The sequence below is a fragment of the Manis javanica genome, chromosome 3, assembly GCF_040802235.1.
Source record: "Manis javanica isolate MJ-LG chromosome 3, MJ_LKY, whole genome shotgun sequence".
Lineage (NCBI taxonomy): Eukaryota > Metazoa > Chordata > Mammalia > Pholidota > Manidae > Manis > Manis javanica.
In genome coordinates, this window is record NC_133158.1 from 41345980 (window position 1) to 41369471 (window position 23492).

The following is a 23492-nucleotide window of genomic DNA, read 5'->3' on the forward strand; positions in this document are numbered from 1 at the left end:
CAATCTCTTTTGGCCTCTGTTCAAATATTACCTTCTTGTAGTGTCCTTGCCAGGATAGTCAGGTAAGTTAAGAAAAAGCACATAAAAATTAAAACATGGATTCACTTTAATATTCTTTCCAACACTTAAAAACTAGCAACTGTGTCCAGATTGTGCTTTCTGTGCTCTAAGTTCGGTAGAAACTGAGGACAGGACGTTTGTAAAGTCTGAGACCCATCTGTACACAACTGGCCAGACCTGCGGGGTGGGGGTTATCGTCTGTAAGGTGGCACCCCACTTCCTGCCTCCCACGTGGAGTGCATCCTCCGCTGACAGCATGTTTCTCTTGTCTGTGGCCCCATTAGGTCGGCTCCATCAGGGCCCTGACTTTGTGCTGTCACCTCTGCGGCACACAGTGGGCGCTCAGCAGGCTTGCAGAGGGAACCAACGGTGGAGAGGACGCACTGTCTGTGTGGAGGGAAACGCAGACATGCAGCCAATCTAAGGAGGTGGCTCCTGCGGTTTTAAGCCGAGCAACATGTGAGCTCATGTGGAAAAGCAGGGCCAGAGCTAAGCATGTGACGGGGGCCAGGAGCAGCAGAATGGTTGTGTAGACTGAGATGGGAATGCAGGACAGCAGATGTCTACGGATCACAGAAGCCACGGTGGGCTGTAGGCTAAGAGCTGTCACTGGAAATGCTGAGAAATCCCCAGGGGTGGATGCCTCTGAAAAGTGGCATTTTAAGCATGACTTCAGGCTTGTGGTGGGTGAGTGATGTACCCCCAAACCTCCAGTAACAGCTGCTCCCTGGTGGCTGCAGTACCTTCGGGGGGGTGGGTCCCCACAGGCGAGGAGGCCCTGGGCCTCCCATGATCAAGCCGGGTATCCTAGAGAACAGAACCCTCTCTGGGCAGTATTCAGTTTCCATGAGGGTGTGACACACATCTCAGCTGTCACCTGAGCTACACTTGTAACAGACTGGACCTAAATGCCCACTGCAGAGGAATCAGTGAATAAGCCACACTTGTGGTCCCACCACTGAGGCTCAGGGACAGGTGAGGATCTGTGACTGACCGGGGGCGCCTTTTACTTGTTTTATGGGTTATGTGGCCCTCTGTGGACTTGTCTGGGATACAGACCGCAGTTGAGTTTGTTCACGGAACAGGTAGGTATTAACAGCCTGATGCCCACACTCGGCCTGCCCACTAGTGACACCCAGAAGAGCAAGCCGCCTGCCCAATACCACTGTACCCTCAGCACCTGCAGTGGTCACTTCCCTGGGATGGAGCTGAGGAGCCTCCCCAGGGCGGGGGCACTTCCCCACATGCCTCTGCCACCCAAGGCCGTGGTGCGATGCTGATGCCTGGTGGCCAGAGCAGCCCCCTCAGGCTCTGGGTGACGGATGCAGGATGGGCAGGTGCCCGCAGTCGTTCCAAGAACTCAGGACTGATGCCAACACGCTCCAAGTCCTGCCGCGTTACAGCAGCTCCTGAAGATGAAGCCTTTTGTGCACCCTGACAAACGTCAATACAAAGGTCAAATACAAATCTGTGGGCAAAGACTGATTATTTTTATTGGACTTGGCTTCGATGAGTGCCGAGAGTCCTGTGGACACCAATGCAAATCGATCACAAACTTTCTTGCCAGCAGTCAGGTAAATTCAGGAAAACACACAAAAATTAAAAAGATGGATTGAATTTCTTATTTCTGACACCAACAGCTACTTCCAGATTTTTAAAATATTCTTTGTACTCTCAGTTCAGTAAAAGTTAGAAAGGATAATCTCCTTGTAAAAGGTGATGCCCATGGGTACAAAACTGACCAGGTACACAGGGTGGGGGAGGGTGGTCATTTTACCAAGCGCTGTACGATCACCAGTATTAACTTAAACTGTGTGCTTCCAAGTGCCCTTGGCGTTTTTGCCTAGGAAAATAACAAGCATCAGATAGAAAACTGGTATTCTAAATACATTTTCTTTATGTGACACATTGTATATGCAATGAGAATTTTAAAAAATCGTTTTTTTTCTTCCCTTGTTGCCAAAATTTAGGCATTAAAAAAAAGCCAGAGTAAACCAACTAAACTCACCCATAAAATGGGCGTTGGGGCAGGTTTAGAGGACAGGTGACGCGCAAGGCACACTGCCAATCCTGGGCCCACATCCACGGTGTGATGCTAACGGAGGTGCTGGCTCACTGACGCCTCAGAACAGAGGATACGTAAACGCTATGCAGACAAGCCCCTGCACTCATCCAGAGAACATACGTGCCATTTTGCCCTGGAAGGTCTTGCTAGGACATTGTAACATGGCTGGGTTACATGGCCCATCAGCTATATGACCCACCTTTAAAGCTGAAATAATTTTTAGAAAAATAATCTGACAAAGGATAATAAAACCTTTTTTTAAATGAAGTTAAAAATATTTGAGTATTCAGATACAGTCTTTTCATACTATCAGGTCTGGTTTTGAGAGACTGTAAATACCATGCCCCGTGCAGCCCCTAAAACCCACCCTCAATGACACGCTAATGTGAGGCTCCTCGTGACACTTAACAGCGTGGTGTCATCTGTTCCTTCTCTCATGGTCTCACTGTGACCGACTCTCCTGCAGAGCAGGCAGGGTGCAAAGGCAACACCTCCTCCTCACTGGAGCCTTCTGGGCAGGTCAGCCCCCTGACACCTGTCTACCTTGGTCCTGGAAGACGAAGCCGCACCCTAAGGGAACAAGTCCGTCCACAGACCCCTGCAATCCCAGCAGGCCTCCTGTCACCCAGGGCTGTGGCCAGGACCACTGGGGCAACACAGCAAGGCTGGCCCAGATTTCGGTGAGAAACTGGGATTCCTGCACAGGGGATGGGGATAGACAGCTCCCACTTCCAGGAGGCCCAAGATCCCCAAGCACCTGTGAACCCAAAAGACATGCCCCCAAATTACACATCCTTTCTTCAGGCCTGCCATTTATGTTATTGTGCAAACTCAAGAAAGAGCCCAAGGACCCAGTGGCCTTCCTTGGGGGACCACCTGATTTTTGAGTCTTCATCTGACCTGTCACTTGGGTCCTGGGCAGACATGGCTTCCCCAAAGATCAGCTTTCAAGCAGGCTCTAAGTTCCATTTCTGCTTCTTCAACTGAAGTCTGAGTGCCTTCCACCCCCGAATTTTGTAATTAGCTAAAATAAGAACTTAATAAGATCCTGTAAGTGCAAGCTTCGACATTTTGGACTAGGTAGCTATGACAAATATGCACTAGCAACTCTTAAAGGCTGTCAAGTTCCGCCTTCCAGCAGGAACCCAGGTTTACAGACACTGTCGCCATACCTCCGAAGAAGTGAGTTTTAATCTGAGCTGGGAAAGTTCTTTTGGGAAACGCCAGCCATTTAGGTTGCTGGCTTGACACTTGTATATAAAGGGCGATTGAGCACAGTGACAGCATGAGTATGCTCGGTGCCCAGGCCAGAGTTCGAGGCGAGAGCTGAGGAGGGCGCTGGCTCTCAGAGTGAGGACACTTGGGGTGGCCGGAGAGGTAGGAAACAGGGCAGAAGTGCCCTGAGGGCGGGGGCCCCTCTCTCCCTGCCCCACATGAAGGTTCATCCCCCAGCAGAGGACACGTGGACAGGACAGGATGGCGCTGCCAATTTGGCTTTGAGGATCATCCTGATCGCAAGCTGGCAAACACCCCCAGAACATGGGAACACAGCCCTGGGTGCTGGCAAAGAAAGAGGCCATCAGGCTAGGGGCAGCTGGACAGCCAAGCACAGCAAACAGCGCCGGGGCGGCTCTGCATACCCTGATCACGGAGGCAGTGTGCCGGCTGCGTGCTGAGCTCCCCTGGGCACCCCTGCGTTCTGCGCCCTGCCATGAGGTGGGAGGCAGCCCCCGGCAGCCCCCACTCAGGCCGGTACACTGTCTGTGGGGTCCTGAAACAACAGAGAGGCCCCACATCTGTGAACATATGATTCATAGAACACTGTACAAAAGCAGTTTTCAGAAGGACTCTGCTGCCATCCTAGAAGAAGTCCATAGCCGTCGGCCTCCTCTTTGGCATGGCGGTTAGTGGCTTCTTGATCCCCAGGGGAGCGCTGGCAGGGGAGTTCGTGGGGGTTTTGAGCACTCCATGCAGGGGCCTCTGCTCAGGGTTGAAGGCCACTCGGGAGGGGCCCGTGGGACTGACCAGGCTGCTCTTGTCTGTCTTCTTGAACTCTGCCCCAGGTGAAGCAAAGCTGTGTTAGCGGGTCTGAATCCCACCCCACCAACCCACCCAGATGGTGTCCCCACTGGGCGTGGCCACAGGTCACACTCCCATGGCCCCGAGGGAGCCAGGAAGCTCGCTCCTGGCCAGGGCAGTGCCTGTTACAAACCCCTCAGGCAGCAGCCCTAGGAGCCTTGAGGAAGCACAGGCCACTGGCCATACTGCTTCATGTGATCGGATTTGCTCCCCCAAGGAAGAGGTCCAGAGGCCCCAGCAGGAGGCCCTGGGGCTGGGGTTCATGGAACAAGAGCCCCAGTGAGTCATCCTTCCAGGCGCATCTGCCCCTCCCGTCCTCCAGCTTGGAGGACAACGGCTAGGGCTGGAGGAGCACCTCAGAGGGTACCCCTCTCGGCATATTTGCACATGTGCACATTGACTTGTGGTCCTCCAAATGAGACCCTAATTCACATATTTAAAAAAGTTGGTTTCCTTTGAAAAAATAAAAGAATGGCACCAGTGTTAAAAGCAGTAGAAAGAATGACCCTCTTTTCCTCTCCTCTCAGGCCCACTGTTCCCAAACTTGATCAGAGGCAGCTACAGCCATCAGACGGTGAGATCTTGGGCCAAGGCGGCTGGAGCTATTACAGGCAGGCAGGCAGGCAGCCTGAGGAGACGCCTTTTACGTCATCTGCCCCCAGGGAGCCTCCTCCCAGAGGCCCCGAAAGGCCCTCCTCACTTCCCCTGGCTGCCCTAACAGCTTGGCAGGACTGACTTCTGAGGGACGGGCCAAGACCCCCGCCCCGAGCGGGCGTGCTCCAGCTGCCTCCGTGGGAAATGCCCGCAGAGGAAAGCAGACCCATGCTCACCTGCCGTCATGTTCCTGCTCAGCCCGAAGGTGACTTTCTTGGAACTGGATGGTGTTTTCTTTAGCTGCAGATGGGACAAATAACAATGGGAGAAAAACAGCGGCAGCTGAGACGCTGTCCTGTCTGACCTAGCCGTCCTGGGCCGTGCAGGGGCCTGCTGGCTGGGGGCCCGCTCCTCCCTCCAACCACACCCCAGGGCCCAGCAGGACTCACTTCCTGCTCTTATTCCAGGAGACCCCAGTGCTTTCTGTAGGCTCTGTGACGCCTCACTGCAGTCCTACTGACGCAGATGCACATCGTCAGTCATGCTGGAGACCCCTGCCGATCCCTCTTCCCATCCCAGACCACCCCCCAGTAAGCAGCCTGTGCTCCCAAGGTGGAGATTATGGCCCCAGAGGCACCCGGGCCCTGTAAGCAGGAACCTTTGGCCTGGGACAGAAGCAGAGGCCAAGAAGCCTGCCCACGGCACAGCTGGGGTCAGAGGGCAGCAGTGGGCTGGACCCAGTGTGCAAAGCCATTGACTGTGGCCTTTGGGCAGGAATGGGCTGTGCCGGGGAGCAGAGGGCCAGCAGAGGGCTGGCCAGGGGCAGTCAGAGGGTGTACGTACCTGCACGGCAGGGCTGGGAGAGGCAGCAGACCTGCGCTTGGCTTTTCTAAAGAACATGGGCTTTGGTAAGAAGGGGGTGTCGAACTGCACAAAGCCATTCTCCATCCTCATCTTCTTCTTCACAGGGCCAAAGGCCCCACTGCTCCCCTAGGTAAGCACGGGGTGAGAGGAAGGTGAGGAGCCATGCCCACAGGCGCCGGAAGCAGGGCGCCCCAGATGAGACCCAAGTACAAGCTCAGGGACCCCACCATGTCCTGTGCCAGGCCTGCCAACAGTCTCATGGGGCACAGCACAGAGCTCACAGAGTAAATACTTTTCCGGCACAGAGCCACGCCCACAGGGCTGGAGGTCCCGGACCTTTCCAGCGATGAGAACCCATTTATATTTGTCTTCAAACTTAGGCCCCAGGATCTCAAGGTTTCTCCCTTTCAGAGACCATCTATCAAGTAAATCATTTCCTCACTTCTGATCACAGAACACTGCCCATGGGAAGTCTGATGTGAGACTACCCTAGTTAGGCTCTGGAGGCCCATACAGGCAGGTGGAGGGCGTTCACTGGGGCTTTACCCGCAACCACCCACGGCACAGGCTCCACTCTAGTACTGGGGTCCAGGGCTCTGGGAGACCCTGTGCTCTGCAACTCCACTGGGGGTGTCCTCACATGCACCGTCCCCCCATCAGACACATACAACACACACTGCCTTTTTGTGAGGAAACCTTGACTTATTTAGCAGCTGTTCCAACCCTAAGAGAGGCTGCCAGTGGCCCTGAGGAATGAGACATGAAAAAGGCTGACTTTACTGACTGTAAACTAACTTGCCCGGCCACTTGGAGATAGTTAGGCCTGGGAGAGCATCTAACCGACTACACCAGTTCCCGTAAACAGAGGCTGCAAAGCAGGACATGCAAAGAGTACTGGCCAGGGCTCAGTGTACTCATTCCGCAAGGGCCAGGGCTCTGTGGGTCACGTCTGTCACGACTCCACTCTGCCGCTAAGGAGGGCAAACGGCTGCAGCTCGTTCAAATGTGCGTGGCTGTGTGCCAGCGAAAGTATGGGCTGATCACCAGTTACAGACGTGTCACAGGCCCAGAGAGGCGGGTGTCAAGAGTAGATCTGGAGCCTGATTCCTTATTCACATTGGGCTCCAGAGAGCCAAGTGGGAAGGACTTTTTGATAGAAAGATAAGCAAATGAGAACTTTAGGCTTCCTCTTTAGCCAAGGGGGCCCAAGACTGGCCATGATGATGAGAAAAAGGGACACGAGCCTCGAATGCCGACACACGCCTGCCCGGTGACACCAAGGGCGGCAGTGCCTGCCCTGGTCATGGGGACAACTCTCCTGGTCTGGCACCGGCCCCCCAACAGCCCCTGTGCACCAAGTGGCCTGGAGGCAGGTGTGAGGGAGGGAAGGTGGAGAGGGGAGGTCGCTCTAAAACAGGATATCCTGTTCATCTGTTTATTTTCTTGTTGGTAATAAACCATGACTGCTCCTTGGCCCAGAGGTCTGACCTGTCCCCTGCGTGCCCCCATAAATCGGGGGCTAATACCTCTGCACGGGAGCCTCAGCTGGGCCTGGCCACCTTACCAGAGCCTGGGAGAACTTGACTTCGGACTTCAGCACGCCACTGTGTCCTACCAAGTTAGACATCTCTTTCATTTTCCTCCTCTTTTTCAAGATGGCAATTTTCTGATTGGACAGGTTGCAGAGGTCAAGGCCGTTGGGCTCCCCCTTCTGTTTCTTCAGTCTTGTGCCATGCAGCAGGGTGGCTGAACCATCCCCTCCGTCTTCTGGGCTGGCTGGAGGGCCCTCCTGGGGTGGTGGCCATGCCAGTGTGGGCGGGCCGCTGCCGTTGACTGGGAGGGCTCTGAGTTTACTCTTCCTCTTCAGGATCAGGGCTGCACCGGCCGGGGAAGCTTGGGGTGCAGGCCCCTGCTCAGGACCACTGCCAGAGCCCCCATGGGATGGGTGGCACGGCGGCGTGCCCTCCCCCCAGGCCTTCGGGCTCCGTTCCCTCAGCCGCCTCCTCGTTGAGTGGGCCTGGGGCATGGCCTCTGCCCCGGGCTCCCCAACACTCAGCTCCTGGCCTCTTCCTGGACATGCGACTGGCTCACTGTCTCTATTCTGTTCTGGGGACACTCCATCCGCGGACCCTAAGTGTTCAGGCTGGAGGCGGCTCTTCCCCCTCCTCCTCCTCCTCTTCCGAACGCCGCCTCCATTCTCCTCTCCCTCAGCAGGAACGAACTTGTTTCCTACAAAAACACAGAAGCCCGTGGGCGAGCACCCCGAGGCCAGGGAGGCCCAGCAAGGCCTTGCAGGGGATTCCACGGTGCTATGAGTGGAGACAGAGCCCCACATTTTACTTCAGAGTGTGGGTCCTCCTCCAGGCACCCAGCTTTCTCTCATGGCCCCATTCCTTCCCTTCCCCAATGGGGGCTAGAAACCTTCCTAATGCCTATTTCAATATAAATGGAACTGAAATAATACTCATATTTCTGCAAATTTTCAGATCCAAAGGTCAAAAACCACAGACCCAGGGCAATGGTAACAAGCACTGATGCAGAGGGCAGTGCCTGCCCAGCTCCCTCCATGCCCTCAGCCCTGTCGGGGAAATAAAGGCTTTGGGTTTAGGGAGGCTGGGTGTGGGTCCACAGAAAACAGCACCGGCAAAGAGCCCTTATTTCCTAGCCATTAAAGCCATAGCTCTAGCCTGTCAGCTCTCAGGAAGACATGGGCTCAGTGGGCAGAGGCACGCTGCCCCCCGGGGCCAGCTCACACCCCTCCTCTGCACCCCACCGACTGGAGACTGCGCTCACCTGCCTCTTCCTCCATGCCAGGCTTCTCAGAGAGTTTACTGTCTGTTTTCTTAGGCCTTCCTGGGCTGAGGGTCTGGTCATCTTCACCAGCAGAAATGTCCTCAGTGAAACTGAGTTGAGGCATACTACCTGCGGGACAGCAGAGCCACTCAGTCAGCTTTCTGACACTGTCATATCTCTGTCCCCAGGGGCCCACCAGCCATGCCCCTCCTACTTCTCACAGATTATTTTTAACCTAGTTTCTGCCTCCTCTTCCCTGTCCACTACATCTCCAACCTAAACCTGAAAGTGTCAATGCAGGAACCGCAGTCTTGAAAGAGCTCCGTCACCATGGGTGACATCCCTCCAGCTCGGTGCCCGGGGCTTGGCCGATCGGTTTCCACCTTCGAGCTGGGTCTACGGTGCTTCCCAACGCTGAGCACCCAGGCACATGACTCACTGACTTGCTCACATGCAACCAAGCTTACAGACAGTACTTTTTCCCCTGGGACAAGCGATCATAAGCACAAATGAAGGCACCCCCACCCACTGGAGTTCAGCTTTTCTTCTTTATAAAGGATCAAAGCAGAACCTTCCAAGGATAACAGAACGCCCTGTGGAAGCATGACACGGCTCCTTCCACCAGAGGGGCTACCCCCTGCCTGGCCATGGACAGGGGAGTCTTGTCTCTGGCTCAGCTTTGGTCCCTGGCAGGAAAGAGGGGGCAGGAAAGGGGCCCCTACTGTGCTTCTACTCGGGCTGCTGCTCAGCAAGGCTGCGAGTGAACTGATGACCTTCCAAAAGGCTACAGCTTCCTAGGTTTTTAATCAGTCTTTCATTCCTTTTCTTCCATATTCAGTATAAATGCCCTCAGCAACATCCACATTCATGTAAGAATATCACCAGTTGTAATCGTCTGACTTTCCTCACCTTCAGCGAGCTCCTGGAATCTGAAAAAGGAAACAGAATTTCCTAAAGAAACTGCCTCTGTCTTCTGTAAGTAAACATGTGCACTAAACTTTTAAGGCGAGAGTGGGATCTGGGTGTCAGTTCACTTTCTTTTCCTCTAGGAGTGGGGCTGAAGGGGCAGCCTGGCACGTGGGCTATAGAGGCAGGACTGTCCAGGGCTTGTGGGGAGCTAGCTTCTGCCTCTGGCATCCAAATAAAACTGAAGGCACTGAAATGTCGCAGCTCCTGAAGGTGGAAGAGGCCAGAACTCTGCTTGCAACCCATCCACTCCTCGCTCATGCTGGGGAGTGCCTGGCAGTGCTCTGTACCCCACTCCATGCTGGAGCATTAGAACAGTAGGGTGCAGAGAGGACTATGTGGGGAGGCAGGGTTCTGGGGCAAAGCCCTGTGAGCATGGGCAGGAGGTCTGAGTCTAGCTCCGCCGCCTGGGAGCTGCCATCTTGGACAAGCTGGTTACCTTCCCTGTTCCCATCTGTAAAATGGGGACATACTGAAGCCATCACACGGGGCTTTCCCTTCTGTTTTTTTAAATTGAAGGATAGTTGATATACAGTAGTATCTTGCTTTCAGCTGTGCGGCACAGTGATTTGACAATTCTACACACTGCAAGATGCACACCAGGGTAAGTATAGTTCCCATCTGTTACCATATGAAGTTGTCATAATACTAGTGACTATATCCCCCTAGCTGTAAGAGCTTTACTCAACATGCGCTAAACTGTAGTGCTCAGAACAGTGCCTGCCTGTACAGGGGGTCAGCAAACTCAGCTGTCGTCATCCATGAGAATGGCCACCGGGCTCTGCGGTGGAGTACCGGGGCAGCCATGATGACAAGGATGTTCCTGGCACGACCGTCCCGGGAAGCAGGGGTAAGTAGGCAGCTCCCACCTATCTGCTGGCACCGACAGGCAACACCTTGGCAGTATATTTCTGTGAGTTTCTTGATCTATTACTATCAGACATCATCATTAGGTCTCTCCTTACAACAGCAAAAGCGATCCGGTTGCTGCACTTGCAGTGCAGACCTCGAGGGGCAGCTGCTTGCACAAAGCCCTTGTTCATACATGCATGTTGCCTGCCATGAAGGAAAACGGCACAGGACCACGAAACAGCTGGCTTGACACCATGAGATAAGTAAATACAAGTGGTCATTGGTGAGGTGCTCTACCCAGTCACCTACTTTTTGATTAGTTTGGAGAGACGCTTCCTGTTGAAGGGAGGGATGTTTTTCCTGTTGGTTACTTCCTGGAGTCGGTCAGCAACAGCCTTATAGTCAAACTATGTGAGAAGAAAAAGGGAAATGTAAACCTGTGGCCTGCCTGGGATTCACACCAACGCAGAACAGAAAACCCTGTATGTGGGGCTCTGAGGCTCACAGCAGCAGGGGTCTAAACAAGCATGTGCATGGACTTGGTGATAGAAAGCTTAAGCTTAAGCAGTGTCTTTGAAAAACGTGTTCTATTTACTCTTGGAAGAAGCTACTCTTTATTTGTTCTATTTATTTTTCCTTAAAAAAACCCCAAAACCGTGGTAAAATAAACCACAGAAGTGGTCCTGGGTGTGCATCTGTGTAAATTTAATCTAAATGCCAATTTGCACTGGGTAACATATTAACCTTATTTGAAAAGTACCACTGACCTGATTTTGTTGCATGGAACAGAACAAATCTTAGCACTTCCAGCCCAAATTAAGACTGACATCTTTCAAAATTCCATACTTAAATGTGTCTCCAGGAAACTCACTACGAGGAAGGTGACCTGAGAGGCTGAAAGGATTAGAAAGGCCTTTCCCCCTTGGGCCTCAGCGTTGTACTGGCCCTGACCCTGACCCCCACCCAGCTGGGGCCCCCACAGTGTATCTCTACTCTGTGAACAGCATCGGCTGCCACCAACCTGGAGAAGCAGCCTGGGGTCCTCCACGCTTCTGCTGCTGTCTCTCTCGCCTTCATCAACGACTCTATCTTTTCTGGAGTGATGTTCGCCCGGTGCTATCAAAACACATCAAAGACGAAATTCTTCAAACACACAGTAAGGACTATTTCCAGAGCAGCCACCTTCCACTTAGGTGTCTCTTAGTAAAAGTTAAAACTTCTTTACAGAGAAAAGCCCTGCAAATACATTTATCACCTCCCAAAAAAGGTTTTGGATTTTCAGCCCCTGGACAAAGAAAGCACACATTTGCCTTTAATTACATTATAAGTAACACCCTGCCGGCCTCCGTGCTCCAGCACACGGAAGCTCTTGGGGTCAGGGCTCAGGAGGTGGGAGGAAGGCAGGCACGGGAGTCTGTCCCTCATGTCAGGTATGTCGGGGCTGTGGTAACAGTCCCTGTGGGTGCACTCTAACTTCTCATGGGGCTGCCTCAGGAAACGCAAGTTCATGCTGACGCAACTTTTAGCACTTAAAAAATAATTCAAAGGGTTAAAGGCCACAGAGAAGTAGATAACAATTTCTAATAAAGGTTCATGCTTTTCAAATTGGGGAAGCTGCTAAGTGGTGCGGCCTCAGGGCACAGCCCTGGGAAGCTGAGCAGAGCCTGACAGGTGCAGGTGCCTGACAAGCACCTGACGAATGACACTGGGAGAGATTTCTGGACATGCCACGAGGACCGTGAGAGTGTCCCTAGCTGAGAGACGCGTGGCAAAGAGCAGGGAAGAGGAGGCCACACACATCCACTCAAGGTCCCTACAGTGAAGTTAAAAATGAGAATACTCATTTTTTTATAGACTTATTTTTTTCTGATTAAAAAATTATATATGATCATTGTAGGAAATTGAGACAAAGTACAAAGTGGAAATCACCTATAATCATAAAGTAGCCAAATATTGGTATATATCCTTCCAGATTGTTTAAGGCACATATAAATGTTTAAGCATTTCAAAGGTGTGGGTATCCTGACCTATCCATTTACCTAATGCTGTGCACCTAGAGGCTGTTCTTATGGGCTTGCCACTTTAGAAACAGGCTCCACAAGCCATCCCCGCGGATCTAAGAGGGTAAGAACAGCAGCAGGCCACAGGGGAAGCTCACACGCGTCAAGACAAGGAGCCCTGGGGGGGTGCTCAGAGCCAGAAGGAGAGCTGCAGAGACAATGGGGGCCTCTCACAGACACTAGTCCACTCTGGGATATTTGAACACACCCGAACACTGACACACCACAAACCAACAAATCCCAAAGCGGCAGCAACAGCGTAAGGCCCTGGGAGGAAGCCCTGCGAGCCGGAGGCGCAGGTGCCCGTGGGCTGGCGTCGCCGGGCAGACACGGTGCTGTTACGCGCCTCGGCTTCCTCAGGCGGCGTTCGGGGCAGACCCGCCCCGTGAAGTGCTGGGTTGTGGCCAGTGCCTTAATTCCAACAAATGTATCAATGTATTAAAAACTGTCTGATGAAACTTTATTAAAAGACAAGGCTGCTCAAGGAAATTCTCTCACCTGTCTTCTCTGCACTGATTGTCTTTCTCTGTGCCACCTTGTTTTCAGGTACCCCTTCTTCAGTGAGGCCACTGTCACCCACTTTAGTTCTCTGTTCCTCGATTGTCTCTTCAGGTACAAAAGGAGACTGATCTACAATGACTTCAAAAACACCCCTAGCTATAGTCTGTACCAGTGTGTGGCTGAGGGCGGAAGCACAGCAGAGAGAATGTGGTTAATCAAACGGTCTGGACTTGACCTGGAGGCGTGCAGAGGGAAGGGTAGAGGGGAGTCACTGCACGGCCCATTTCAGCCTACCTAGCACCCGGGTGACCCTTTGGCTGGGCAGCCAGCATCGCATTCTTAACTACCCTTCCACGCTGACCACTTGGGGCTGGAGGAGCCAGCTACGTGCTAAGGGATGGAAGCCATGGGACTAGCAGGTGTGGGAGGGTGTGATGCCTAGGATGACTGGGGTCAAACTGCAAGGCCAGAAGGTGATCAGGATCCAAAGCTACAGGTCTAGTGAATAGAATCAAGAGCCCGGCTGCTCTCAGCTCTGGACGACCACCTCAGGCACCTTGCCACAAGTTCCATGAAAATTCCATGGCTGTCACCTGGGACTAGGCACTGACCGGGGCAGTAGAAACAGGTGCGAGTGACTTACTCCTTTGTCTTGGCAGCAACTCTGCAGAAAGGGTCGATGAACTTGAGATTCTGGTCTGCCAAGAGCTGAAATTAAGAAGTGAAACAGGAAAAGGAATGAGGGAAAGAGCCTTTTCTCCTTTCTGATGCGCCCGTAAGAAGCCACTGCATTTCTCATAGGTCATATCAGACTTAGACTTAGGTCCCAAGGCCCAAAACACACCCACACGGATTTCCCAGATGTCTGGGGCTGGCCACTCAGGCACTGTGGCAAGTGGCCAGAGGAAACCGCCCAGTCCATCCTGTGCTGTCCCACACCCCCAGAGCGCATTCCCTCCTCCATGGAGTAGCTCTATGTGGACGCTACCAGAAACTGTAAGATGAAGGAATTAAAAATAGAGTATTTGCATTTTCTTTTAATAATAAAAAAAAGCATGGTCTCTGCATAACATGTGTGAAAGAAAGTAAAACTTGCTCAAAATCCCAAGCACTGGATAACAAATGTGCTTCCTTCCCAGCCCTTTGTGTACTTGAAAAAGTTTCACCCTTTTTGCACCGCTTCGCCTACTGCCCTTTTGTCCTGTGCTTTTCAACTGGGTATCATGAGCATTTCCTCATGCTATCAAATTTCTTACTGGACTGTGTAGGCTGCGTGCATCTGTTTTGTAAGTAACACGGCCATGTGCACCCCTAGTGCATAAATCTTTTTCCACGTGGCCCATTAGCGGTATCTGCACATTAATAGATGGGGAGGGACTGTGTCTAACGATAGGCCGAGCAGGTGTGCAAGGCACTGACACTGGTCATGCACAGCCAACAACAGGCACCTCATTCATGGCTCATGGGATGCTCAAAGAGGAGTCAGAGCCCCGTGCAGGTCAGCTGCGGTCTCACCACACAGCTGGCAGGATGTCTGACTGCTCCTTACCTCCTTCCTGCCCACTTTAGACAGTTCATCCAGATAAATATCAATCATGTGGAATTTCACTCCATTTGGAGCCTGGCTCTCAGGATGCAGGATCTCCTTCATCAGGATATCTAGAAAAAGCTTGATTTGGCTGAAGAGACAATACACGTGGTTCTATTAATGACATCATGCCAGCCCTTTCTCCTCCCCAAAAGAGAACAGTTCAGTGCTGCACTGCACGGCCTGGTGGGCGATGTAAGGCCGGCCATGTTCACACGGAGCAGAGCAGCTGCTGACATCGGTGTGAAGCGCTGGCCGTCCTGGGTGTTCAGCTCTTCTGTGACCTGCTACTGGGGTCTCAGGTCTCTCGTGTGAGGATGAGTTGCCTCTCACAGCGCTCAACAGAGTGGAAGGCAAAGCCCAGGGAATTCACATGCACGGATCAATCAAAAGGTTTGAAAAACACAGGATTACTTTACGAATGACATCCCCAATAGTTACCCACCTTTCCTCCCAGCCATTTTGCTTCAGAGCTTCAAAAGACTGCCTCAGGACCAGACGGATCAGCTAAAGACAGACAATGTTTGTTACAAAAGGGGAAGTAAGGAACACTGATCAGCTCAGCAGAGTGAGGAGACCAATGAGTCTGATACAGTCTGAGTCCCCAAAGTGAAAAAATATCCACAATAATCCTATTTAACTTCTAGACCAAGAAATGTTCACTAAGAAGGCAGGATAGCACAGAGAAGAGAAGCAGTGATTCCATAGCATCTTATTATGCTGACAGACAGTGACTGTAATGGGGCATGTGGGGGGGACTTGATAATGGGGGGAGTCTAGTGACCACAATGTTGTTCATGTAAGTGTATATTAATGATACCAAAAAAAAGAGAGAAATGTTCACTAAGGACCCCCAACCTCATCCCCAGTAGCTGAAGAGCCCCAACAGAGCAGCCGCTGGGCACATGAGCAGAATGTATCTGATGACCCCATCCCTTATCTACCAAGTCTGGTGTGCACTCTGCTGCACAGATAAGCTCTGCTCTGAGATGCCCTGTCCCTCCCGTCATGGGAGCTGGGCTGTGGGCTGGGACCCAGGCACTTGGTCTTACCCTGCGGTACCTGCCCAGGCGCAGCCGGTCTATCCCCATCCACTCGCGGCTCATGGTCTGCCAGAAGGTCTGAATGAACAGGTGCTCTGCAGCAGACAAAAGGCTTTGAGTGCTGGGTCTCCAGGTCAACATATAACCACACAGTAGGAAACAAACCAGGAACATTTACTATGGACTCTCAAGAATTCTTGGGCAGCTAGAAAATATAGCCCACCGTGAAATATGCTCACAATTTCTTCTACATTTACATAAAAGCATATTATAATCACAGTCACAGGGAGGCTGGCAATATCTTAATGTTCAACTACAATGCTCTCAGAAGCATTTTCCTTTAAAACATTGTTTCTACTAAAATCAAATGCCCTGAGCCACATCCACAGGCCCTTCCCACCCGACATGTCCAACAATCAATCCAAAGCCACTAATTTTGATGACTGCTTGGATGGTCCATGCAGACACTCAGCTTTTTGTTTCATGTTTGGTGAGCTCTCAAAAACATCCGATTTTTCTCTTCTGAGTCAATAAACTAGTGTTTTCATATGAAAATGAATTGTTGATTCTGGCTTTACTTCTTACACAAACCTCTCTTATGGAAACCTACACCGCATGTCATGTGCAGGACTTTGTTCAGTGAGTCACCCGGGACCCTGCTGAACCTCTGAGCCAGGGAGGGTCACTAAGGTTGTTAAGAGGGTTTATTCTGCTCTCCAGGTTGAACTAATGACACTCTTTTTCCTCCTTTATGTGATCAAAGCCTGAGTGCCTCAGAAATGGTTCTTCCTCCCTTTATTCTTTCTGGTAGAGAGGGGTCACTTCACAGTTTATTACCGGGGATGACCTTAACTGGCTCTCGTCTTAGGAGGACGTCCCGGCAGCCACAGCACAGGCACACAGCCTCTAGACAAGATCAAAGTAATGCCGGGTTTGGAGATGGCGGTGGACTGCGTGTTCTTAAATACTGTTGGAGATCTTTGCAACTCAAAGGTGGTATTCCACAAGACATGCTCTTCGCATGCCCTCTTAGTTGGCAGCTAAGTGCTTCAGCGTTCTCTCCACAGGTTTGTCGCCTGACACCACACAACAGTGGCCCCAGGTTCACGCTAAATTAGGCCACTGGGAAACCGAAACTCTGAAGGAAGGAAGAAGTGACAGCAGAGACTAGATTCCCAGGCGAGCTACTGAATCTGATGAACACGAAGTTTTTAAAGTCAGGAAAATACCAGGACTTACGAGCCTCTGAGTTGTTGACAGCATGGATGAGCTGGGAAAGAGAGGTCGCGAGCTCCTCCTACAAGGGTGGGTGGGGAGAAACGCTGGGTCATTACGTGGCAGCTCTGTGGCAGGGTCGCCTGCTCCTCCTTCCATCTGCCAGGGGAGGGGCTCAAACCTCTCGCTATGGGAATGTTTGAATTTTATCAAATGTAAAATCCCCAACTTCAACGGGCTATTATGCCTACTGAATATGCCCCTGAAAAATTTTTAAGTCACATGTTTAAAAAAGTATTGCTGGTTATCACATCAAAAGACCTACAGAAGAAATGAACTAGCTGTCAATTCCTGGCTTTAGAAATATATTCTAACCTAAACTGAGATTTTATCCTAATACCCAGAATAATAAAAACACAGATGCCAGTTGCTGGGAGTGGAGTTGCTGGGGTTAGACACTGGGACTCACTCTGTGACGCTCAGTGTGGGGAACCAGGAGGCCCTCTCCTTGGCTCTCTTGGGGACAGGCTGCAGTGGTGGGGGGTGCAGAGAGCAAAGGGTGACAGCACCTCCAGGCTCTGTCTTAGGCAACAGAGCCATCTGCGGAGCACATCCTGCTAAGACGCAGCAAGACATTTTCGGGGGGAGGTTGGTGGTCTGGGCTACAAAGAAGCCTATCTTGGAGAGTGTCAGCAGAATTCTGCTCTCAGTTGATCAGAACATATGGTCCCGTCTGTAGTCTTTGCACGTGAACTCAAGTTCTCACCCGTTCTAACTGGACTCCCAGACTTGAATATAATGCTCCTGCTCATCTGTTTTCTTCCTCCACTAAAGCTGTTGGTTGTTACTTTAGAATATAATTTTAAAATATTTTGCCCTGCTATCCTACTCAAAATATGTTCAGTCTAGTAAAGGCAACCAATCGAAGCAAGTTATTCCATGGCTTGGGAAACATGGCAAAGCTGCCCATCAAAACCCAGGCAAGTGAAATCTGCCCGTGGCGTGTATTTTATGCATCAGAAGGTTTCAGCGTTCCTCGAGGCGGAGCGTCTGCTTCCACAGAGGCAGGTCTGCTTTAACACACCAGAACAGAGCAGGGCTTTTTTTAAACAGTGAAAAGCATTTTCTCACTCAGCTTTGGTGGTACGGCTCAGTGTGCTCAGTAGACAGGGCCCAGAAGTACATGGATGTCTTTGCCAAGTTCCCAGGGAGTGACTTTCAGGGTGGGCCATCAGATGTGGGGCTACTGCTTGCTCTGACCCAGCAAAGTGGCCCCCAGGCCCAGGGGAGCTCAAGTTGTGCCAGAGGAGGGCCCGAAGCCCCTCAGACTGGTGCCATGCCATTTCTGACCACAAATAATAGCAGATGAAACATAACCCTCAAAGTCAGTCACATAAAACCTACCATGGAACCTATGAACCCGGGACAGAGAAATAACAGATTTGTATTTGTGTGTATTCTTCCTTATTTGGAAAGATAATTAACCTCACTGCTTGGGCACTGAGTTCCTCCCAAATGGACAAGGGAGGTGAACATGGAGTTCCTGAGGCAATGATTTTCAGTTTGCTGGGGTACCTCAAGAGGCTGATCTGGAATAGAAAGCAAGTCTCTTTCACCCATCTGTGCCCCAAAGCATAGGATTACGGTGAAGGGACTGCAGGTTACCTGTAGAAGGGGTTCATCCTGCATCCACATGCAGTAGAAGAGTCCTTTCCAGATTTTTAGAAGTTCTTCTGGACTGAAACCTCCTAAAGGCAAAACAGCACAAAGACCCCATCTTAGAGTCCCCGAACTCCAGCAGTGAAAACAATACCATATGGAATTCATTCACTCACCTGCACAAGCCCTCTGTCATTTGAGTATACAATTCCTCATTGTTACAAATGAACACATATAAATAATAAACACATACATAAACGTAGTTTTATTAGCGATGGGGCAGGCTGGCAGTGGCGTTGCCTGCATTATCTGAGTAATCGAAGAAAGCCAAGGTCATCACAACAAAAACCCAGCTAATGGTGCGGACCTTTATAGGATGAATTCCCCTAAGTGCCCTGCTCTGCTGAAAGCTAGCATCTCACCCTGTACACCAGCATTTTCACTGATCTTGCAAAGTAAACTGCAAACCCTACAAAAGATTCAGGATTTGCTCAAGCTCCATACAGCTGGCCCTGGGGAAACTGGTGAAACTTTGGGATACTTTTGCAAAGATGACTCCTTTGAGGTTAAACTTGTCTATACCCTGAGCTCCCTGCCTCCTTGTTACGGTCTTCATTTACTGGGCAATGTTAATCTTATTTTAAATGGCATCAGCTTGGTTAGCCTTGTTCTGACTCATCATTCAAGCATCCGACATCTGCTGGCACCGTCTACAACCAAACCACAAGCTGCGCACACTTTTCTACCTCCTGGGGCCCACAGGCCACGGGACAAAGCTGAGAAATGTGAGGAGCCGCACATTAGGTAAAGCACACACCTGTCGTTTCCAAGCCTATGGAGAGCAAGCATAATCCTCGCGTCTTGATGGATGTTATGAACAGTCTTCATTAACATTTCACTAGGAGGTACAAAGACAAATCTTTTGGAAGAGCAAAGTAGGATAAACTAGGTGAATGTAAGCAAGTACTGGGTATATTATGATCTTTTAGCATCGGTTTCCTCACCAATAATACCTATAAGGTTTATGGTCAGGGTCAAAATTAAGAATATGTATAAGAAGCACTGCATAAGAACAAAGCACCTATTCAGTTGGTCTTACGTCTTCTATCCATAGGTTGTTGAGGCTCTTTCTCCTTTTAAAACATCTATTTTCTATATACACACAGACCACTTGTTTTCATCCAGGAATTTAGCTAGTAAACAGGAATTTAGCAGGTAAAAACAAGAAGCCAGTTTTGAAGCATTTAAAGCAAACCAGAGAAATGCTCATTATTTAATTTCTTTAGAAACCCTGAAGGTAAAGCACATTAGCTGAGGCAGTTTCCTTCCAGGATTGTGTTTAGATCTGTCTTTTCTGCCTGGGGTTGAGTTTCTTAATACAGTTAAGTTTCTGACAACAACATAGGTGAGCATGAAAGTGAGATGAGGGTAAGGAAATACCAAAGAGCTGAGAAGTTAGAAAATCCAACAGCCACTCCCTCCAGGAAATGAGCATAGGCCAGGGGGGTGGGGTGAGGGGTTATACTTGACCATACTTGACACTGTGTGAAAGCATCCACAGCTCCTCATTATTAAAACCCACGGCTCTAGAGACCCCTGACCCTATCAGTATGAATACACACATATTTCCCCCATTACTACCAATGAGTCTAAGACGCCACCACCTGTAAGGTGTACCATTATTTCCTGTGCTACCGAACAAAAGTGAGAGTACAAACGAACTGTCACAGGCTGATTGCACAATACAGCCCAATTTCAGTCCATGTTAAATACTTAAAGCTGCAGAACTGACAAAAGAGGCAGGGAAGTTTGTTTTTTTCACTGTATTCCCAGTGCCAAGATAAGAACAGCATATAGCAGGTGCGCACATGTCTGTGCTGAATACAAGAATGAGTGAAGAGGGGCAAAGAACGCAGCCCTTGGGTAAGACTGCAGACAGTGACCACACTATGTGAAGACTGAACACGAACAGAGCAATGTTTAGTTGCTTCTAGCTCTACAGAGATTTCCAATTTTGTTTTCAAAATCACAAAGCTATCAATGTTGCTGATGGGCAGTTATACTAATATGTAACATTCCAGATTTCCTTTACTGTGCCTAAGACGAGGCAAAAAAATCTGAGCCGGTCAATGAGATTCAAATGTCAGGCCAAGTTATTTCTGAACTTGCATTTCTATTTTGATGGGGCACAGCTGTGGCAGAGACCTTGTATATTTTGTCCTATCATCACTGTCTATAACAATCACTTCGCAGTTATTTTTTTGAAGGCTTGCTATTCTCCATGCAATGTGGACGTGGTGGTAAACAAGAGGCACAAGCTAAGTAACTCTAGGTATGATGGGTGCTTCAGACAGGCTGCATGGCACTGGTGTAAGCACTCTGGTCTCAGGCCCGTGTCATCTGAGAATTGCACATCCTGGGGCCTGTTCACTAAAGGGGAGTGAACAACAGGCTCCGTCTGACCGTCTCAGTCCACAGGCATTACATCTGGTCTTCTCTTCTTGTACACACACAGGCCCTCATATGCCTGGATGTGCTCCCACTTCCAGCTAAGAAAATAGAACCTCTCAATGTTTTGGGGGAAAAGTGACACAGTAACAGATAATTAAGAAGCAATGTAGTTCAGTGTTACAATACACACTGGGTATTTTGGAATCCTATGGGAGTGCAGGTGAGATGACAGGGAAAGCGCTTTGGAGGAAGTGGGTACTGAGTAGAATGGTGGGAGTGCACCAAGGGTGGGGAGCTTCTCAGAGTGAACAGGAGATGCAAAGGCAGAGGTGAGAAATGGTGTGCATTATACCAGGAACCAGTGAAGCAGTCACACTGGTGGTGGGGGGCGGGTTGAGGTGGGAACAGAAAGGCATCATAACCCACACACCTGCAATTCCAGGAAGGTGGTGGTGTGATCAGAGCTGTTTTGGGAAAACAACTCTGGGCTGATCTGCGGAGAACAGGTTTGTGGGGGACACAAATGGTGTTAAGGACATCAGTTAGGAAGTAAGCAAGCTCAGAAGCCTAGATGAGATAAAGAGGGCAGAGCAATTCAGGAGATGGAACAAGTAGAACTGAGGGCTGGGGGAGAAGATGAAGGAGAGGAGTCCAGGACTATGCCGGTGTCCTCCCGGAGACCAAATAAGAGAGCAGAGGCAGCAGAAGAGAACAAGTTTTGGGGGGAAGAACACGAGTCACTTTTGGACATTCTGAGTCTGAGGTGCCTGGAGGACATCCACATAGAGAGTATTTTTGAGCTGAAAGTAGCAAAAATTTGGGCTAGGAATTTAGGTTCAGGAACTTTCAGGACGTATGTGATACCTGAAACCATAATAAATCCAATCTCAGGGAGGGCTCTAACAGACTTAGGTCAGGAATCTGGTCTTCATTCCTTTCCAGCAGACTTCCCATCAAATTGTATTTTCTCTTTCCTGGGTAGTCTTTTTGATTTCTCTTCAAAATAAAAACAACTGAGAATGTCAGCACAGGGGGAGGTAATATTTATTCTTTCAAGTAGGCTCCAAATGCATCAGTATTCGCAGTAAAAAATTGTATCTCAGCAAAACATAAAACCTCCATTACTATTGTAGTTCACAACCTCGAGGGTTTACGAATGTATTTTGGATCCGGTAAATGAAATCCTTCAACGGCACCCCACTGCAGTTAAAATCCAAACTACAAATCTGTGTGACCTGGCCGCTGCCTGCTTTCCAACTTTCTGTCCTGACACCCTCATCCTCCCTCCCTTGTCTTCCAGACGCTTCTAAGGCAGGCTCTGCTCTCCCGCCTCTGTTCAGACCTGTTAACATCACCGCTGAGAGGCGATCCTGGGACAGCTTATGTAGAGAAGCGCTTTTCCGGATTTCCATTTCCTTTACTAGACTTACATAAGCTCTATTTTGGTTATCTATCCCCCCACCCCCCAAATGTACAAATTCTTCTAGAGCAGGGATGCTGTCTCGTCTCCTGTGACCCCAACGCCTAAATGTGTTGGTAAAACGACAGCGTGAATCAATGAAGCACCCCAGAATAAACGAGGCTGAGTCTAGTGACTCCGGGTGCAGGCTCTTGGAGAACAGGCTGGGTCTGCCCTCAGCCTCCCCACTCTCTGGCTTTCAGCAGACTACCTAGTCCTGTCGGCGGCAGTCCCTCAGCCGTAAAACCGGACTAGAAGCAGCAGGAAGCGGGTCCGCCGGTGCGAACACGGAGGCACGCGGCAGGCCCCCGCCCGCCGCCATGTGGCGCGCCTGCCCGCCGGCAGCCCACCTGTCTCCCTCTGCGTCTTCACGCTGATGTACTCGCGCAGCTTCTTCACCGCCCGGTCTCGGATGCCCTTCTCGTGGGACGCCAGCCGCCGAGCGAACTGGATCTCTGCGGGCTGCATGGCGGGGGCCATTGCGCCCGCTCGAGCATCCCCAACCCTGCCCGCCGCCTCTCAGCCTCCCGCCGCGCGGAGTGACAGCCTTGGAGTCGCCGGAACCGCGACTGCGCAGAAGGCGAAGGCGGTGGCGGCAGCGCGCGCTAATGACGTCACGGAGCGCCGGCCGCGGGCCACGACGGGCAGCGCGCCCTGGGAGCGAGCGCGGCGGCCCGCAGCAGGCTGAGCGGCCAGCCCCTGTCCGCGTCGCCCCTTCTCGCGCACTCTCTGTCTTTGGTTGCCAAAGCTCTGGGCTTTGTCAGCGAGGTTAGGCAGCGATGGGTCTTGGCCGGGAGGAGACGGAGGACCGGTTTTAACTGATCTAGAGCCCTTAAGGCACCCCACAAAAACGCCGTGCGATTGGCAGCTGTCCTGTGAAGTACATGGGACCGAGTTTTTAACTATTGAACTCCTCGGGTCGCCTCGGCGGGGTGGAGACTGGGAAGAGGGGTTTTTAGCGGCATGTTGGGAGCAACCCCATCAAGGGGGCCGCTCTGGTGGGGGCCCAGCCTGGGCCTGTACTGCCGGTGGAGGATCCGGGCAGGGCAGGTACAGGGGGTAGCAGGGACGGCCCCTGGTGCAGGGGGTGTCAGGGCTGGACAGGTACTGGGGATGGCAGGGGTAGCTCCCCGGGCAGGACATATCAGAGTAGGGGCAGCTCCTGGTGCAGGAGATGTCAGGGCTGGATTGGTACAGGGGTAGCTCCCCAAGCAGGACATGTCAGCGCAGGGGCAGCTTCCCG

General features: G+C 51.1%; 2 protein-coding genes across 6 annotated transcripts in view; one reads left to right on the forward strand and one right to left on the reverse strand.

Annotated features, from left to right (window-relative positions):
• Positions 1-1531: 1531 nt before the first annotated feature.
• On the reverse strand, positions 1532-22823 carry RRP1B (ribosomal RNA processing 1B). 5 transcript variants are annotated; one of them, XM_073231274.1, is made up of 18 exons: positions 22600-22823; positions 18346-18428; positions 16705-16762; positions 15475-15560; positions 14868-14929; positions 14384-14513; positions 13478-13542; positions 12832-13013; positions 12565-12744; positions 11295-11389; positions 10583-10680; positions 9365-9384; positions 8456-8584; positions 7227-7891; positions 5642-5788; positions 5248-5311; positions 5035-5098; positions 1532-4179 (listed from the first exon to the last, which is right to left on the reverse strand). In XM_073231274.1, exons 1-18 carry the CDS (start codon positions 22727-22729, stop codon positions 4110-4112), a joined length of 2328 nt encoding a protein of 775 aa, XP_073087375.1. In that variant the 5' UTR covers positions 22730-22823; the 3' UTR covers positions 1532-4109. The 5 variants fall into 5 exon arrangements, with proteins under 5 accessions (XP_073087375.1, XP_073087376.1, XP_073087374.1 ...); XM_073231275.1 differs by lacking the exon at positions 5248-5311 and adding an exon at positions 19157-19237 and having other exon boundaries at positions 22600-22778; XM_073231273.1 differs by lacking the exon at positions 5248-5311 and having other exon boundaries at positions 7278-7891; positions 22600-22822.
• A 64-nt stretch (positions 22824-22887) lies between these two features.
• Positions 22888-23492, forward strand: part of HSF2BP (heat shock transcription factor 2 binding protein) — a 114941-nt gene continuing 114336 nt past the window's right edge. Inside the window, exon 1 of the mRNA XM_073231276.1 lies at positions 22888-23017. The gene's annotated coding sequence lies outside the window, so the exon portion shown is untranslated. The remainder of the gene's footprint in view (positions 23018-23492) is intronic.

Excerpts from the sequence above, each read along its gene's own strand:
- RRP1B (XM_073231272.1), bottom strand. The coding sequence starts at position 22,729 with ATGGCCCCCGCCATGCAGCCCGCAGAGATCCAGTTCGCTCGGCGGCTG. Across the intron at positions 15,561-16,704 it reads TGTCAACAACTCAGAGGCTC|AGCACCTGTTCATTCAGACC; the intron begins GTAAGTCCTGGT and ends TGTCTGCTGCAG. Across the intron at positions 4,180-5,034 it reads GAGCAGGAACATGACGGCAG|AGTTCAAGAAGACAGACAAG; the intron begins GTGAGCATGGGT and ends CACCTGGGGCAG.